Below are 17,066 nucleotides of genomic sequence, written 5' to 3'. Positions count from 1 at the left end.
GATTGAGGCTCATGCCATTTTGACGATTTTGTACTGGGGTACCTGCCAAGACCACATTCACAGAAACAATGCGGAGTCGGAGAGCTTGTTTCTGACTGCCTGATTGGCCAGCCCCACCCAAGCCCTAGCACCCCGACGGCAGCACGGGCCACACTCACCCCTCGCTTCCCACAGACGGATCAACGAAGTCAATTGCGCGCGCCCGAAATTTTGTCCGGCTTCCAGAATCTCTCCTCCGGTCCATACCAACTCCAATTTCACCACCAAATCAATCAAGAGAACTCCTCTTGCCCTTAAACATCCTGCCTTCGTGCTAAAAAGAAGATATGGGGGGCAAGTCTGCTAACAAGGCCGGTTACTTCGACAAGCTGAAGGGCTTGTTGGAGGATTACCGGTCCATCTTCATCGTCTCCGTCGACAATGTCAGCTCTCAGCAGATGCACGAGATCAGACAGTCCCTCCGCGGTGAGGCTGTCGTCTTGATGGGCAAGAACACCATGGTACGTTTACCGTTGTCGCAAGACTGTCGCGATCCCGGAAAGCCAGAAATTAACACGGTTTGCTTTGTAGGTTCGCCGTGCCCTCAAGACCTTCGTCGTCGACACCCCCGAGTACGAGCGTCTTCTCCCCTTCGTCAAGGGCAACGTTGGTTTCGTCTTCACCAACGGCGACCTCAAGGAGGTCCGTGACAAGATCCTCGCCAACAAGGTCGCTGCCCCCGCCCGTGCCGGTGCTATCGCCCCTGCCGATGTCTGGATCCCCGCCGGCAACACCGGTATGGAACCCGGCAAGACCTCGTTCTTCCAGGCCCTCGGTGTCCCCACCAAGATCGCCCGTGGTACCATTGAAATCACCACCGATCTCAAGCTCGTTGAGGCTGGCGCCAAGGTCGGCCCCTCTGAGGCTACCCTGTTGAACATGCTCAACATCTCTCCCTTCACCTACGGTATGGGCATCGCTCAGGTCTACGACCAGGGCAACACCTTCCCCTCTGATGTCCTCGACATCTCCGAGGAGCAGCTCCTCAAGGCTTTCTCCACTGCCATCACCACCATTGCCAGCCTCTCGCTCGCTCTCAACTTCCCCACCCTTCCCTCCGTCATCCACTCCGTCGTCAACGCCTACAAGAAGGTTCTTGCCGTCGCTGTCGAGACCGAGATCAGCTGGCCCGAGATCGAGCAGCTCAAGGACCGCATTGCCAACCCCGACGCTTATGCTTCCGCCGCTCCCGCCGCTTCCACCGAGGCTGCCCCTGCCGCTGGCAAGGCCGAGGAGAAGGAGGAGGAGAAGGAGGAGTCTGATGAGGATGATGGCGGCTTCGGCGGTCTCTTGTGCGTATTCCCTGATAATGTCCCTTGTTATATGACGTCCAAGCTAACTGTTTCTCTAGCGACTAAATGTCTCCCTGACTTCTTGATTGAAGTGTTTGAGGGGCGGCAAAGTTGGTTTAGGTTGGGTAAAGAGACGAATAATCTTGGCCCTCAGCTACATAGATCATTTGCTGCTCAATTAAGCACATCATATTGGTGGTCTCCTTCTGATGAGTCTGTTTGCAATCTTGATGAAACTGTGCGGGTACATGTGAAAATGTCCTGCTTGTTTTCTCAAATCCATCAGGTTAGTCTTTTCTTTTCTCTCATTCCCAGCACCTCTCCTGCCCTTCCCTTGGAGTGTCGATGATTAGAAAAAATCAAAGAGCTTTTTAACCCTGATTATCATTGATGAAAACCCATCACAAACAACTACTTTATGAGACACTCCTAAACACCCCCGATTTTTGTCCTGCTCTACAACTATCATACAAATGGGGTATACAGAGGCTAACTCTACTTTTCCAGATGCATCTAGATCCTCTCAGATACCCTCTCAATAAAATCCTTGAACAAACCAAACTTTTTCCCATGCTACAAGTTTCCAACCGTGACTCTAATGAACCTTTTGTTTTACCGTGACTCCGAGGCTACAACTCCCTGAGCCGCCAACACTTGCTGAGCGACCTTGATGGCCGGCTCTGGCAGCCCAGCCAGGCGAGCAACTTTCAGAGCATGACTCTGCCTGTTCATGCCCTTCCGCAGCTTGTGCACATAGACAAACCCACCGCTCTCATCCTCCTCCACATCCGTGCAATACATGGCCACGCCCCCATTCGCACTCGCACTGCTCGCACCATCCTCAACCATCATCCCCTGCTCCCTCACCATATCCCCAACCGCATGAAAATGCGTCGCAAACAACCCCCGACACTTATTCACCGTCAACAAGTGATGCAGACTCGCAAACGCCACAGCCGTACCATCCTCCGGCGTCGTCCCCCTCCCAATCTCATCCATAATCACAAAGCTCCTCGGCGTCGCCTGCCGCAATATTGCCGCCGTCTCCATCATCTCCACCATAAACGTGCTCTGGTCCGCATACAAGTTATCCGCCGACCCGACCCTGCTGAAGATGGCATCAACAATACCCAGCTCCGCATAATCCGCGGGGACATAACACCCCATCTGCGCCAAGATGGTGATCAACGCGTTCTGCCGCAGAAAGGTGCTCTTACCAGCCATGTTCGGACCCGTAATCAACCAGATCCGTCCTTGCCCCGGCGACCCAACCAAGCAATCGTTTTTTTGAAACGTCATCCCGCGTGAGAGGAGGGAGGGTTCGACGGTGGGGTGGCGACCTCCCACTATAACCGTCCTCGTCCCCGTCCCCGTCCCTTGAGAACCGTTGGTAGTGGTGGAGGAATCGTGCAGAATGGGGCGGACGAGGTTCTGCTCCGTTGCCAACCGTGATAAAGAGGTGGCGATGTCAAGCTCGTCAAGCACCAAAGCGTTGCGACGGAGTTTGATCAGCAAGGTCACCACGTTGGAGCGAAGGGAGGAGAAGAGAGCGGTTTCTTCGGAGCGGATGCGGAGGCGCACGTGGTCGAGCGATTCGCCGAGGGAGGTCCAGAGGGGGTGGTGGAAGGTGCGGGTGGTGCGGGTGGCGGAGAGGGTGCGGAGGGTGGAGAGGGATTCGGGTTCTGGGACGGGCTCGGGGTTGGGGTCGAGGTCAGCATCGGGGTCGGTGAGGTCGGCGTCGGTGGTGGTGGTGTCTGGGATGGGATCGGGGATGATGAGGTCTAGTGGGTCGGACATGCTGCTACTGCTGCTGCTGCTGTTGGTGGATGTTGTCGTAGCAGCACTTGTTCCTGCCGTGCGACTACGATGACTCGTTCCTCCCGCTGCTGCCAGTCGAGCATCCCTCCCTCTAACAAGGCAAACATGGCCCAGTCCAGCTTTCCAATTAAGCGTAAGCGACGGCGCCGCATACCTTGCGCGAAACTCCTCGGTAAGCTTCTCCTTTTGTTCCTGAAGCGACTCCAGCTCGGCGTGAAGCTTGGCCAACGCCCTGTTGGCCTTGGGCTTCATGATCCAGACCTGGTTGTCTTCGCCGTAGTAAGTCCTTAGACTCATTTTCTTGTTGTTGTCTTTCGACATATCCTTTTCCTTTTGATTTTGGTTTTGGGTCAGTTCCGCTCTGGCCCTATTACTCTTTGCCGTCGCCCCCTTGGGTAACAGCGCACGACCATCCTCCTCCGTCCCTTCATCTTTAACAATCTCTTGCGCAAGAGCAAGCATCTCGCCTGTCTCGCTGTCTTCGAGCTGATGTTGCTGGACGAGTCCTTCCTCGTCGATGGCGTCCCAGATCCGCTTGGCGAGCTTGAGCGGTTGCTCGAGGCTTATGCGGTCGATTAGCTTGGTTAAGCAACCGTTGTCTGGGTTGTCTGAGGAGATGGTGGACTTGAGGTGGTTGACAATGTCCTCGGTGGCTTTGATGGTGCTGGCGAGCCGGAGGAGATCGTCGGCGTCACCGCGGTTGAGAGCAAATTTTTGGACGAGACGCTGGGTGTCGTGGGAGCGACGGAGGAGGACCGTGATGGCGTCGCTGAGGTCCGGGTTCTCGATATAGCGGGTTATGAGGTCGAGACGGGAGTTTATTACCGAGAGGGACGTTGAGGGGGCGCCTACGTCGGTCAGTGAGTTTGTTTATCGACGTAGGTAAAAGGGGTAAAGGGGTATCTTACTGAGCCACTCATTAAGCAGTCTCGCGCCACTCTTGGTCACCGTCCGTCTCATGGCATGTAACAAGCTTCCTGCAAAAAGGCCGTCCCTTATGGTCTGCTTGATCTCCAGAGATCGCATGCTGTTCTTGTCGATAGCCATGATTTGCATGTTATCATGGCGTGTTGGCGGTTGAAGCTTCATGCTCAAGCCCTGAAGTCGGTCTCCGACATAGTGAAGCAAGATGTTGCCTGCCTTGATCTCATCGTCGGTGAATCTGATTACTGTTTCTGCAGGTATTTTTGCGTCCAGCATCGGCGCCCAGTCCTTGAGGGTTTGTATATCCTCGCCTTGCGGTGAGTAGGTGAAGGGATATCTCTCCTCGTTCAAGACGGACAAGATATCGTGTCCTTCAGCAGACTCCAGTGACTTGTCCAGTACTATCTCTCGCGGAGATACCCGCGAGAGGACACTGCCTAGGGATATCAGACTTGTCTGCTGGGTGTAGAAGTTGCCCGTGGATAAGTCTAGCCATGCTAGACCTATAAGGGACTCCTTCTTTTGGCCTTGTCCCGAGTTCAAGGCTTCTTGAGAACTCGTGCCTTCCTCCAATTTGACCGAAGGCAGGTGTATGGCCATGATGTAGTTGTTTGCATACGGGTCCATGAAGTTCTCGTCGATCAGAGTGCCCGGAGTAATAATACGTGACACTCTGCGATTGTGTATCAAACCACCCGATTTGATCTGCTCTGAAGGTGAGTTCTTGTACTCCTCCGCTATGGCTACATGGCGATTCAGGTCTTGAACTAAGACTTTGAGGTGACGTTCAAGTTGGAAGAAAGGAAACCCAGCCTAGAAGAAGGTCTATGATCAGAACAAAGTGCAAATAGGGGAACTAACTTGAGAGCCGACTGGGAAGCCACGGTGGGGAGACATAGTAGACACACATGGATACAAGGACAGACGGAGAAGATTTACCATTGGGACAGGGCCGCCGTTCGTTTTCTTTTGGGAGACTTTGAGGTTCAGAAGCGGGCCGACCTCCTCGGCATGCTCAAAGTATATCTCGTAGAAGCCTCCCACGCGCGTTAGCAAGACGCAGTTGTCAAACTTTTGCATATTTTGGCGATGCTGTTGGATTACTGCTGGGTAAGCCGGTTCTTGGTCTTCCTGCTGCGGTGACGGGAAAGACTCGTCGGGAAGGAGGGCACCCTGAGGGATCTCCTTCAACCTGACCGTCCTCGTCTTGCCTCTTTTACGCTGGGTTGATGGCTCATCTTGCTCTACCTCGTCTGCTTCTTCAGTTGCTTCTTCGGTTGCTTCTTTTACGGGCAGTAGAGCCTCGTCGACAACAGCAACAGGCGTAGTGGACAAATCGTCCAACTTGACGATCCTCCGCCTGCCCCGTTTAACCTTGGCAGATTCTATGTCCAGATTTAGCTTTTCATCTCTCTGGGCATCCAGGATCGGATCCGAAGTTAGGGTAGTCTGAGACACGGGTAGCTGATCCAGCTGCAGAATCGTCCTTTTGATCCTTTTGCGGCGAGCCGTCGAGGTGCCTTCTTCCTGGACTGACTCCTCCACCACTAAAAGAGGGCCGTTGACCGCGGATTCAACGACGGGCGGAAGGGGCAGATCGTTCAACTGCACAACGGTCCGGGTCTTTTTGCCGCGAATCTGAAGCTGAAACAGTCGAGGACAACACGGCGTGATGTCGATGACGGGCCGGGCGGGGACGGCGAGTAGCACGCTGGGGGGTCTAGGCCCGGCGGAAGGTCGCGAGGTCTGAGTGGTCACATATCTACCGACACTGACAGCACCACGACAACGTCCAACAGTGGTTCGGATGTTATTGACAACGCATGGGCGACAGCTTTGGCCGAGAGACGCTATCCAGAGGCGCGGAACCTGTTTTGGGCGCGGGGGAAGCATCAAGAATCGGCGATTATGGCCTGTTGCTTTTCGATGGTTCCTGGTTGGCCTTGGAATGCGAAGACGGGAAACGTGCGGTACTGACGCGACCAAGTATGAGAGTATGCACAGGATGGCGCGCAGTTCCGAGAATACTTCTTCAAATACTTGCCGTCAAGGTCCGCGATCAACGTGACGAGGCGTGATCAATGTCGTGAGAGGGGGTTGTAGGAGGGTGGGAATAGTGACAAAAAAAGAGACAAAAATGGCATGGAAATCATCAACAATCAGGTGCAAATGGCCGAAAATGGACCCCTCCAGCACCTGGCAGTTGATTCTGAAGTGCAAAGGTAAAGTGGGGACAATTGTTTCTCCGCTGTCCCGTTCGGGTCGGGGTGCCATCGCGCCATCCAACGCCCATCCCGTAAGGTTGTCGCTCCTCCCCTGTTTGTGGGGATGCTTGCGCTGGGACCTTCCCTGGTTGTGCCTGAAAACCATTCGGAGATCGCTGGAGATGGCCTGGACCTAAGCTTCCTGATTGCAGGGTTTGGTGTTGATACGGAGGACGACGACGAGCCCGATGTTGATATCCCAGCATCACTATGTAACAAACAGTCCACCAAACAGGCAACGGAGAACCACTAACACCGACACCCCGATCTCGGTCTCGGCTCAGTGCTCGTGGACAATCCCCGGTCAACAACGCTACTGTAGCAGTTCGTCTTTTTCAAATCTGGCCGCGACTTTTACCGATTTTGAACGACATGATCTGGGGAACCTGGTTGCGTGTCGCCATTCAATGCATGCCGATAATATTGCTTTAATATGGAACTTGCGAGGAATCAACTCGGCGATAAACGGGGAGCTTCAGACTGGGGCCATGACTTGTCCTTCCCCCGGTTTGTTTCTTCGCTTTTTTGCCTCTCCCGGAATCCGCTCCCGCAAGACTATGTCACGATATAACCCGACTGACTGGGAGCGATTCCACTTTTGCGAGACCGGTTCCTTCCATGTGGCATTCAACGACAGCTCATCGGCCCATCTGCCAGCACAATCAGAAGGTCGCCCAACGAAGGAGGGAATTACATATCCGATTCATGCTCTGGGAGAAGGGCCTTTACAAGACGTCTCGCATTACCATTTTCCGGTTCATTTCTCCATCGGGTTGACGCCCGTAACAAGAAGCAATGAAGCGAAACAGATTCAGCGAGATGGGTAAACGCGCAAGCCACACCCGTCGCGCACCCTACTGAATGTCCGAGTCTGGGCCACCCGCGCCCCGTGCTCACAGCGTGTGGTTTGGTGATTCAAGTCTCGCATTATTAAGCGACACCATGTTTTACCCATCACTGATCTGTTCGGTTTCGCCTTTGAGAGTAGGACACCAACGGACGAACGACGGCTTGGGACGGGGACAAAGGAGATTACTGGAAGGATGTTGTGCCTCATCTTTGATTACATACGCTTACCATTTTTGATTACGGACACCGGCACCAGCAGGATGGTCACGGCTGAATCTACGATCCGACTAGACCAGCCTTGACCACCAGAGACAGTCCAGGTGTTTTGGTTTCTCATTTCCAGTACCTGATGATGCGTTGTTGATGACGCTCGGATCTCGCAACGATCTAGACGCTGCAACCAAACGGCAGTCTGTTCCGAAGGACGATGATGTGTGCGGACGGACTCCAACAGAAAAGAGACGAGTTGAAAACGACCAGACCAACAACGCCAACGAAACAACAACGTGTCAGCCGAAACTGGGAACCGGACGGGAGTCAACCGCAGATTACCGGAACCCAATGATGCGAATCGAGTGGAAATGTTATCTGATGCTCATCACCATGGGAGTCCGAGTAAAGGAGAAACCTAAAGGCCGGGGAGGAGGGGTGCCGGGATGAGGCCCGGTATGCACTGCTGCCACTAGCTGCCACTGCAATGCCCGCGTCTGACTGAATGTGGCCCGATTGTGCCCCTCGGCCTGGCTGTGAATGGATGGGCCTCGGTGGCCACTGGCCGGCAAGTAATCGGCATCGACCGATTTTTGCCCATGTTGACCCCATGTTGTACCAGTTCTGCCACCATTTCCAGCCTTGCCGAACCCTTTCTCAGACCATTTTCATCAGCTCCGCCTGCCCGACCCCCGTCCACCACACCTTATCTCCTACCCTATTCTCGGCTTCTGGCGAGCACCAGTTAGCTCCGTTGGCAGAAGTCGTAGCGGTGGTAGCGTCCCAAAACAACGCAGACTCTCCCTCGGGCCTGGGCACTCGGCTAGAACCCTCCCTCAGGACCCTTCACTCCACCATCTGCACCAGCAACATCATGGCCAAACACACTTCTCTTGGGACTGACAGTCCGCCCGTCTGTCACCCCCCCTTTCCAAGTTCAAATCCCGGAAGAAAAAAAAATATGATGAGCCGTCAAAATAACATGAACCCACTTAATCTAGCATGCGCGTCGTAGGCGGCCGTCCGGGTCCAGGATGCGGCCCGAGGGACGTTTAAGTCGTGATTGTCTTCAAGGTGCCAACCATCAGGTGTAGTCAGCCTGAGTTATAAATCAGACCTCCTTTCCTTCCCCCACCCTCCGTAGGGCTTCACTCAAGACTATTTCTGTTTGTTTTAACGTGGTCAACTCTTCGTATCCCTTGTTCAAGGTTTATCTTATAAGATCAGCTGTCCATACATTCTGCCAACGACGTACGATAACATTCCTTGGTATTAATAAGCTTCCACTATTATTACCAAACATCGCCCCAGCTACTCCAACATATCTGTATCACCAACGAACTTGGCGACGAGTATCTCAAACGAGCAAAATATCACTCGACGACATTTAACGAATATTTGCACATACTCACCACTTAAATAATAACCGTGATGACGGCACCGATGCCGCATCCGTTCCAAGCCCACGTTCCGGCGACACCTCCGCCGGAGCTGCCGTTGTTCGGCAAGGGCCCAATGTCTCCCGATATGTCCAAGACAACAACCACAACAACAACATCTCAACAAGAAGCTTTCTTCAACATGTTTGCCGCGCATGCCCAACAAGTACGGGAACAGCAACGACAGAAGCAGCGACAGCAAGATGCGCAGCAACAACAACAACAGCCAACCCCCGTATCCTCCCGGCAGTCCAGCAGCAGCGCTCCCGTACCACAACAACCACCACCACCACCACAGACACAGACAAATCTCCCATTTTTTGGCATGAAGACAACGTCCCCAGCAGTAGCATCAGGAACAGATGATCCAACACAACAACCCACAACATTCCCCACCCTCGACCCCAAATCCCTCGCCATGGCCTCGCGCATCGCCGCCTACTACCAACAACGCTGCCAAGCCATCGCCAACTTCCAGCAGCAGCGGTGCCAGCAGTGGGCCAACATGCAGCGCGCCAAGTGCCAGGAGATGATGCAGGCGACCATGCTGGTGGTGGCCTGGTATATTCGGGATCGGATCCAGCGGCGGCGGCGCAAGCAGAAGAGGGTGTTTAAGCGCGGGTTGGAGCAGAGGGAGAGGCAGCGCCTCCGAGGAGGAGGAGGAGGAGGAGGAGGAGGAGGAGGAAACGGGGGAAAAGTAACAAAGGGGAAGGTGGTGAGGAGGTGGGTTTTGGATGTGCCTATTGGGATTTTACCGCCTACTTCTCCTGCTGCTGCTATCACCACAACAACGACGGCAACAGAGAAGGGAAAGGTGGTAGTGCCCCAGCCATCACCAGAAGTCCACGATCCCCTCCAGGACCAAGCCGAAGCCATTTTTGCTCTGGGCGGCGGCAACGGGGACGAGTTGCCAGAAACCAAGACCGAAGACAAAGATTCGCAGATGTTCACCATCGCGGATAACCTGATCAAGTCGCAGCTGGCTCGGATCGACGTCCCGCTTTTGGGGGTGTTGAACCTGGATGAGAGCGATAGCGAGGAGAGTTCGGAGGAGGACGAGGAGGAGTACTATGAAGATGAGTATGAGGATGATTACGAAGGAGAAGAGTATGACGAAGAGGAGGAGGAATATGAGGATGAAGAAGGCGGAGAGGAGGAAAACGTGGTGTATGAGTGCGTTTATGGTAACGACCAAGGGCCTAAGATGAAGGTGACTGCTGTTCCGTCTTTACATCAACATCAACAGCAGCAGCAGCAGCAGCGTACAAAGGTGGAAGATGCTGTTGTTATGTCGCCGGAGGGGATGGGATCGGAGGAGGTCCAGTTGGGCACGACGGAGTCGGGAAGCGCGGGGAGGAAGAGAGGTGCGAGCGAGATTTCGTGAAGCGTGGCGATTTAGATATCTCAGCCTTTTCTTCTGCTTGTTTACTTTTCTTGTTTTTATGTACTATGGTGGAAGACATGTTGGATGGATGGATGGGATACCATATAGAAACACGGACTGGAGCAATATTGGTCTGTTTCTTTGAGAATTTTGTTAGCCAGCTCAGTCAGTCGGTCGGTCGGTCGGTCGGTCGGTCGGTCGGTCGGTTTGCTTCGAGGTTCGGTTCAGGTCGGTACGGTACGGTACAGCGAAGGGAAAGGGGGGGAAACACCGGGGTGTTTTTGGGAATAATGGGACGGAGTCACGGTCAAGGTCACGGTCGGGGTGGCGGAGTTGATTCCGGGGTTTCACAGTTCACACACACACACACATAACACCTTTCCTTTCGTACATTGCTTGGATGATAGCGTAGCATACTTCTCTCTCTACCTTACCTTAGCTCACCTTTCACTTGCACATAGTAGCAATGAAACTACGCTACTTTATGGACACAACACAGACGAAACCACACACACACACACAAACACTCAACCCAGCAGTGACGAAAATCAATTTCCCTTTGCCTTGTCTTTACCTGCCCACCTACACATGAAACCTAGTCGTAACGAAAATCAATTTGCCTTTTGCCTGCCCTTGCCTGCCCTTGCCCACCTGTGATTCCAACAATGAAATAGATGGTGTCGTGGTGTCTTGTGACAGGTGGTGGTACTACCCCCATTCCCCCCCCCCCCCCTTCGTCCCTTTCATCCCCCCCAACAGACAGAAAAAAAGTAAAATTGCATGGTAACACGGACTTGTACTCGAGTGACCGAGTCGTGTCTGTAGTCGTGTCTCTGGAGTCTGTCTGTTTGACAACACAGGACAGGCAGGCAGGCAGACAGACAGACAGACAGACAAATCATGCCGGCCGGGGGACAACAATTCGAGGTGGTGGTGGTGGCGTGGTGGTGATACAGAAGAATCTGCACACGCACACGACGAACGAGCGAGGCGAGACACATACGAGACAAGACAGCATGCAGAACCCTTCTAGATCCATTCTTCCTACTAGATTAGATTGAACCCTTCCGCTTCCCTACTTTTTCTCTGTTTGGTCCATTCTGTGTTCTCTGTTCCTTGTCTCGTTTCACAAAAACATTGATGACAGGACAATGAGACAAAAAACAGCGACAGCGACGATCGGGTCTGGAACCCACCACTGCAGACCCAAGACCTCAAAGACATCGATCTGTGTTTGATGGGGGCGACTTGGCGATCATGGATCTTTTTCAGTTGTAGGATGGAAGCACTTGATCAAGGATGACTTGAAATAGTTATCGTTCTCTGTGTGTGTGTCAATGTGTCATATGTTGTCAAAGTTCCATTCCATGTCTTGGTTGTCTGATCTTCGTTCCGAAATATCCAATATCAAAAACCAAGCCCATGATGGAGATGGGGGCCAAATGGGGGCTCGGGGGGGCCAAATCCTCGGGACGGATACCTGTATGTAGAGAGAAGAGGCGAGAACAAGGCTCGTATCAACGAACGGAGGCGTATCTGATCGGCTGTTTCGGATGGAGAGTTCGCAAACCTTACCTTGAAGAGGTAAGATGGAAGAAAAAAGATCATGTTAGTTCAGAGAAAATGTAGTGTGTTTCACCATGTATGGTCGGCCAACGCGGTTGCTGAAACGGGACGGGAACTGTCGACGGCTAGGCGTGTTGTCGTGGTTCCTCGTCGTTTGAAGGAGCTGGATCGACCGCATGCGTGTAATGCGTGTAATGCATCGACATTTCAAAACTTTGTATAAGTTACGACATGTTGGGGTCCAAATTGGCTGTTGCTGTACAAGAGGCTGTTGCACTCACTTCATCTTTCTGCTGCAGAGTGCAGGCGCCTTTGTTCCCCCGCCACCTCATAGGCTGGAAGGAAGGAAGAATGGAGTTGACTGAAATTATCAAAGTGAGGGCATGGTGAACATGGCTTCCCCGCATTTGTCCCCTTTGCCCCCTGTACTTGCTGTTTTTCTGGTGCATGTTTCAGGCGTGGCTTGCAGTGGATCTACCCCGGCCACAACCCTCAGCCCTGACAGCGAGACGAGGGAACAGCTCAGCACTGCGCACAGGGCAAGCGACACCTCAGCGGATTGGACACACCACCGACCCTGACCAGCAGCCCGACTGCGCCAGCCTGCCATTCAGCACTTCACACGGACCCAGACAGCGAGGAAACATTGGCGGGCAGATTGGGATCCGATAACCAACCCCCCGGTCGGTCGGTCCAGGTCCGTCCTTTTGCAAGCATTTCCTCTTTTCCTCCTTCCCTTCCTACTTGGGGGCTTCTGGGCGCCAAGTAGTTGCTCCTCCTCCGCCTCGACCCTCGACCCGCGATTGACCCCCCCGCAGACTTGTTCGCTGGCCGTCACCTCCTCTACCAAAGACAACACTCGCGTCCCGAAGCCATACGATACCAATACCAATACCGTCCGTTGGCTCCAATGTGTACAGCAGATTCGTTAGTTTCGTCAGAAATATAGCCGTGTGCCAAACAGACGCTTTTAATCTTCTTTTTCTTCATACTTTGTGGATGACTTGTCGTGTTATGACCTACGCTTGACCATACTACATTACCTACCGACGACCTCTAAGCCTACCTTGTCTAGTTCCTCTCTTACGATCACTATCTCACCAGCTTATATCTACGCTCGCTCTCCCGGCAAGATCCTAGAATCCTCGTCCCCCCATCCCCCTCTCGACTACTCGACTCCCTACCAATCACCATACACCCTTGGTATATCAAGATGGGCGGGGAATCAGCAACCCAAAACAAGCCTATCTCGGCCTACCCGATACGCGCACCCAAGCCTGTCGGCCAAAACATCACCAACATCTACAAGGATCGCATCAGTCAGTTCTACGCAAAAGGACAATGGGAAAACAACAATCTCAATGCCATGATGTACGAGGGCGTCGCCTCGGGCGAGCCCCATGTCAAGTTGTCCGTCTGGGATGCCCCCGACCAGGATCGACCAACCTTTGACGAGGCCGTCAAGCACGAGTTCAGAAAGACAGAAGTCGGCGCCCATTTCGGTCCTGCCTGGTCCACCCACTGGTTCAAGGTCGTCCTCACGGTCCCCAAGGACTTGCGCGATAAGAGGCTACTCGAACTCCACTGGGACGCCAACAACGAGGGCATGGTCTGGACGCATGATGGCAAGCCGCTCCAGGGCTTGACGGGCGGTGGTGAGCGTACCGAGTGGATATTACCAGACTCGTTCCGTGACGGAAAGGAACATACCATCTATATCGAGATGGCCTGCAATGGCATGTTCGGTGCTGCGGGAGGGGGCGATATCATCCAGCCCCCTGACCCGAACAAGCACTTTCGTCTCGATAAGGCCGAGATCGTGGCCGTGAACCCCGATGCCCGGCAGCTATACATCGATATCTGGATCATTGGCGATGCAGCACGCGAGTTCCCCAGTGAGTCGTGGGAGCAGCATCAGGCGCTGAAGACGTGCAATGAGATAATCGAGGCCTTTGAGCTCGGCAATAAAGACTCCCTTAAAAAGTGTCGGGAGATTGCTCAGCAGTACCTTGGTCCGGACGTCGACTCGGCCAGGGTATACGATACGAAGAAGGGAAAGGAGCCGCTTGTCTTTGGTATCGGCCATTGTCACATTGACAGCTGCTGGCTATGGCCCTGGGATGAGACCAAGCGCAAGGTGGCTCGATCTTGGTCCAACCAGTGTGACCTGATGGACCGCTACCCAGAGCTCAACTTTGCTTGCTCACAAGCACAGCAATACAAGTGGTGCAAGACGTTATACCCCTATGTCTGGGAACGTGTCAAGAGGAAGGTGTCTGAGGGCCGTTTCCATCCTATCGGAGGTAGCTGGGTTGAGCACGACACCAACATGCCTAGCGGCGAGTCTCTGGTCCGGCAGTTCTTGTACGGCCAGCGCTTCTTTGAGAGCAACTTTGGAAAGAGGTCACAAACGTTCTGGCTGCCCGACACTTTCGGCTATTCCAGCCAGCTACCCCAGCTCTGCCGCCTTGCTGGCATGACTCGGTTCCTAACCCAGAAGCTGAGCTGGAACAACATCAACAAGTTCCCCCACACAACCTTCAACTGGGTCGCCCTCGATGGCACGCAGGTCATCTGCCACATGCCCCCTTCAGAGACATACACCGCCGAGGCCCACTTTGGCGACGTTAAGCGCAGCATGTCACAACACAAGTCTCTGGACCAAGACCATACGTCTTTGCTCGTCTTTGGCAAGGGAGATGGAGGCGGTGGTCCTACGTGGCAGCACCTAGAGAAGCTTCGTCGCTGCCGCGGTATCAGTGACACCGTTGGCCTCCTACCGCGCGTGAACTTGGGCGGCTCGGTGGATGACTTTTTCGATAGTCTCGAGCGGAAGGCTGATTCCCTCGTTACCTGGTTTGGCGAGCTGTACTTCGAGCTGCACCGCGGAACATATACCACGCAAGCGAACAACAAGAAGTTCAACCGGAAAGCTGAGTTTGTGCTGAGGGATATCGAGCAGCTCGCAACGATTGCCTCGCTCAAGGATAAAGACTACAAGTATCCAAAGAAGGAAATCGATGAGATGTGGGAAGCAACGCTGCTCTGCCAGTTCCACGATTGTCTTCCTGGCAGCTCAATTGAGATGTGCTATGATGATTCGGATAAGGTATGTCTAGAGTTGATCAGTGTTCTTGATGAAACATTACTAACTTCCTTTTTAAAGCTATATGCGCAAATCTTCAAGACTGGTGAAAGGCTCTTGCAGGATGCCTGCAAGGCATTGGGCGTTTTCCAAGTAGAAACCACGAGCATGGAACGCGGCATTGCCCTCAACACTCTACCATGGTATCGCGAGGAACTTGTCGAGATTTCCAAGGGTGACTTTGCCCTTGCCAAGGGTGTAGGACCTCTCCTTAAGCTCCAACAGTACGAAATCAGGCAAGAGGAGGATGGAGTCAAACTCCACAAGCTTTCCAACGGAGTTTTCGTCCTCGAGAATAAGCGACTCAAGGTCCGAGTCGAAGCCGGCACCATCACGTCCCTCTACGACAAATACGACAGTCGCGAGATCATCCCCGAAGGCCAGCGCGCCAACCAATTCGTCATCTTCGACGACAAGCCGCTCTACTGGCAAGCCTGGGACGTCGAGATCTACCACCTCGACACGCGTAAGGAGCTGCAGTCCAGCGAGACCCAAGTGCACGAGGAGAAGACGTACCGCGTCAGCGTCATCACCAAGACCAAGATCTCCGACCAGTCCCACATCTCCACCATCATCAGCCTCTCAGCCGCCGTCAACGAGCTCCAGTCCTATGTCGAAGTCCAATCCACCGTCGAATGGCACGAAACCATGAAATTCCTCAAGGTCGAATTCCCCGTCGACATCCGCAACACGGAAGCCTCGTACGAAACCCAATTCGGCATCGTCCGCCGCCCAACCCACTACAACACCTCCTGGGACATGGCCAAGTTCGAAGTCTGCTGCCACAAGTTCGCCGACCTGTCGGAACACGGCTACGGCGTTTCGATCCTCAACGATTCCAAATACGGCTTCGCCACCACCGGTTCGCTCATGCGCTTGTCCTTGCTCCGCTCCCCCAAAGCCCCCGACGCCCACGCAGACATGGGCACGCACACCATCCGCTGGGCCGTCTTCCCGCACACGGGCTCGCTAGGCGCCATGACCGTCCGCAAAGCTTACGAGTTCAATAACCCGCTTAAACTCCTCGAGTCCCCTCATTCCTTCGCTGCCCTCGACGAACAGGAACCACCCGTCTGGTTCACCGATAACTCCAACCCATCCCTCATCCTCGACACCATCAAGCGCGCCGAAGACGACGAGGACGTCTCTGTTGAGGACGACGACGGAAGTCCGCTGAAGAAGAAGAAGGGACAGAGCGTGATTTTGAGGATATACGACTCGCTTGGTGGACGCGCGAGGGGAACCATCGAGACGAGGTGGCCGGTTAAGAGGGTGAGTAAAGTTAACTTGCTGGAGGATGAGCTGGAGGAGGTGAGCGGGTTTGATGTGGCGGAGGGGAGGTTTGAGGTTGATTTGAGGCCGTTTGAGGTTGCTAGTTATCGGTTGGAGTTGGCTTGAGCTGTTGGGAGTGTGTGTCTGTCTGTTGGAGTCTTTCGACTTCTGTTGGCTGGTGAGGAGGGATGGGGTATGGAGTTGTGTTGGGTGAGGGGAAACTAAATGGTTGGAGTGATGTGATGTGATGTCTATAACGATGCGATGATTGCTATGAAACTTTTGATGATGACGGGAACCATGGGAGTCAATTTAGTAAAGAGGTGGGAGAACAAGTAAGGGAAATGATAGTGCCTAGGAGAGCTAGAGGGAAAAAAAGAGGGTGATGGTGAAACCCCATTAAACGGCGTGGAAGAAAGAAAAAGAGTAGGGGAAGGCGTCAGCCATGGTGAAGTAGGGCCAGATCAGGACTGTTGGAGATTGTATTTTTAGGGTATCTGGAGTGACGATCGATAGTATCACTAGCCATCAGGTTCCATGATCAAACCAAGTGTGTTGAACATTTTAAGTTCAAAAAAATTATCTTCTTCATGTAACTGTGTCTCGTAAGCTTGAACTGTTGTCACCATATATGGCTGCCTATTTATCAGTATGTGTAGGCACTTGGCACATTTTCGACTCGAAACACTTGCAATGGCATAGCAAAAAGTGGAAGATGATGGATGATATTCAACGCTGAGAATGTTTACGACCTGTACAGAGGATCGAACGCTATACATCTTTCGCATGATGCCACGCTAATCTAATTCCAATTGCCCCCATGTCTCGTTAGAGGTCATACTTCGTCAGAACCCCAGGCCAAGA

General features: G+C 53.4%; 4 protein-coding genes across 4 annotated transcripts; 3 read left to right on the top strand and 1 right to left on the bottom strand.

Annotated features, from left to right (window-relative positions):
• Positions 1-214: 214 nt before the first annotated feature.
• B0H65DRAFT_517126 (60S acidic ribosomal protein P0) lies at positions 215-1,613 on the top strand. The gene is made up of 3 exons (XM_062828673.1): positions 215-500; positions 571-1,331; positions 1,391-1,613. Exons 1-3 carry the CDS (start codon positions 327-329, stop codon positions 1,395-1,397), a joined length of 942 nt encoding a protein of 313 aa, XP_062687200.1. The 5' UTR covers positions 215-326; the 3' UTR covers positions 1,398-1,613.
• Positions 1,594-6,354, bottom strand: B0H65DRAFT_453187 (muts domain V-domain-containing protein). The gene is made up of 3 exons (XM_062826136.1): positions 5,013-6,354; positions 4,058-4,886; positions 1,594-3,997 (listed from the first exon to the last, which is right to left on the bottom strand). Exons 1-3 carry the CDS (start codon positions 5,964-5,966, stop codon positions 1,944-1,946), a joined length of 3,837 nt encoding a protein of 1,278 aa, XP_062687199.1. The 5' UTR covers positions 5,967-6,354; the 3' UTR covers positions 1,594-1,943.
• Positions 6,355-8,619: 2,265 nt separating this feature from the next.
• On the top strand, positions 8,620-10,517 carry B0H65DRAFT_59378 (uncharacterized protein). Its single transcript, XM_062831145.1, has one exon. The coding sequence runs from the start codon at positions 8,828-8,830 to the stop codon at positions 10,217-10,219; it is 1,392 nt and encodes a 463-aa protein (XP_062687198.1). The 5' UTR covers positions 8,620-8,827; the 3' UTR covers positions 10,220-10,517.
• Positions 10,518-12,998: 2,481 nt separating this feature from the next.
• Positions 12,999-16,328, top strand: B0H65DRAFT_505667 (glycosyl hydrolases family 38 N-terminal domain-containing protein; the record flags this gene model as incomplete). Its single annotated transcript, XM_062828005.1, has 2 exons — positions 12,999-14,894; positions 14,952-16,328. 2 exons carry the CDS (start codon positions 12,999-13,001, stop codon positions 16,326-16,328), a joined length of 3,273 nt encoding a protein of 1,090 aa, XP_062687197.1.
• Between the last annotated feature and the right edge of the window lie 738 nt (positions 16,329-17,066).

Source organism: Neurospora tetraspora (genome assembly GCF_033439725.1).
Source record: "Neurospora tetraspora strain CBS 560.94 chromosome Unknown B0H65scaffold_1, whole genome shotgun sequence".
Lineage (NCBI taxonomy): Eukaryota > Fungi > Ascomycota > Sordariomycetes > Sordariales > Sordariaceae > Neurospora > Neurospora tetraspora.
Note: the sequence above shows the minus strand (reverse complement) of the source record. Positions and strands in the feature narration are given on the sequence as shown.

Excerpts from the sequence above, each read along its gene's own strand:
- B0H65DRAFT_517126 (XM_062828673.1), top strand. The coding sequence starts at position 327 with ATGGGGGGCAAGTCTGCTAACAAGGCCGGTTACTTCGACAAGCTGAAG. Across the intron at positions 501-570 it reads TGATGGGCAAGAACACCATG|GTTCGCCGTGCCCTCAAGAC; the intron begins GTACGTTTACCG and ends TTTGCTTTGTAG.
- B0H65DRAFT_453187 (XM_062826136.1), bottom strand. The coding sequence starts at position 5,966 with ATGCTTCCCCCGCGCCCAAAACAGGTTCCGCGCCTCTGGATAGCGTCT. Across the intron at positions 4,887-5,012 it reads ACGGCGGCCCTGTCCCAATG|GCTGGGTTTCCTTTCTTCCA; the intron begins GTAAATCTTCTC and ends ACCTTCTTCTAG. Across the intron at positions 3,998-4,057 it reads ACTGCTTAATGAGTGGCTCA|GCGCCCCCTCAACGTCCCTC; the intron begins GTAAGATACCCC and ends TGACCGACGTAG.
- B0H65DRAFT_59378 (XM_062831145.1), top strand. The coding sequence starts at position 8,828 with ATGACGGCACCGATGCCGCATCCGTTCCAAGCCCACGTTCCGGCGACA.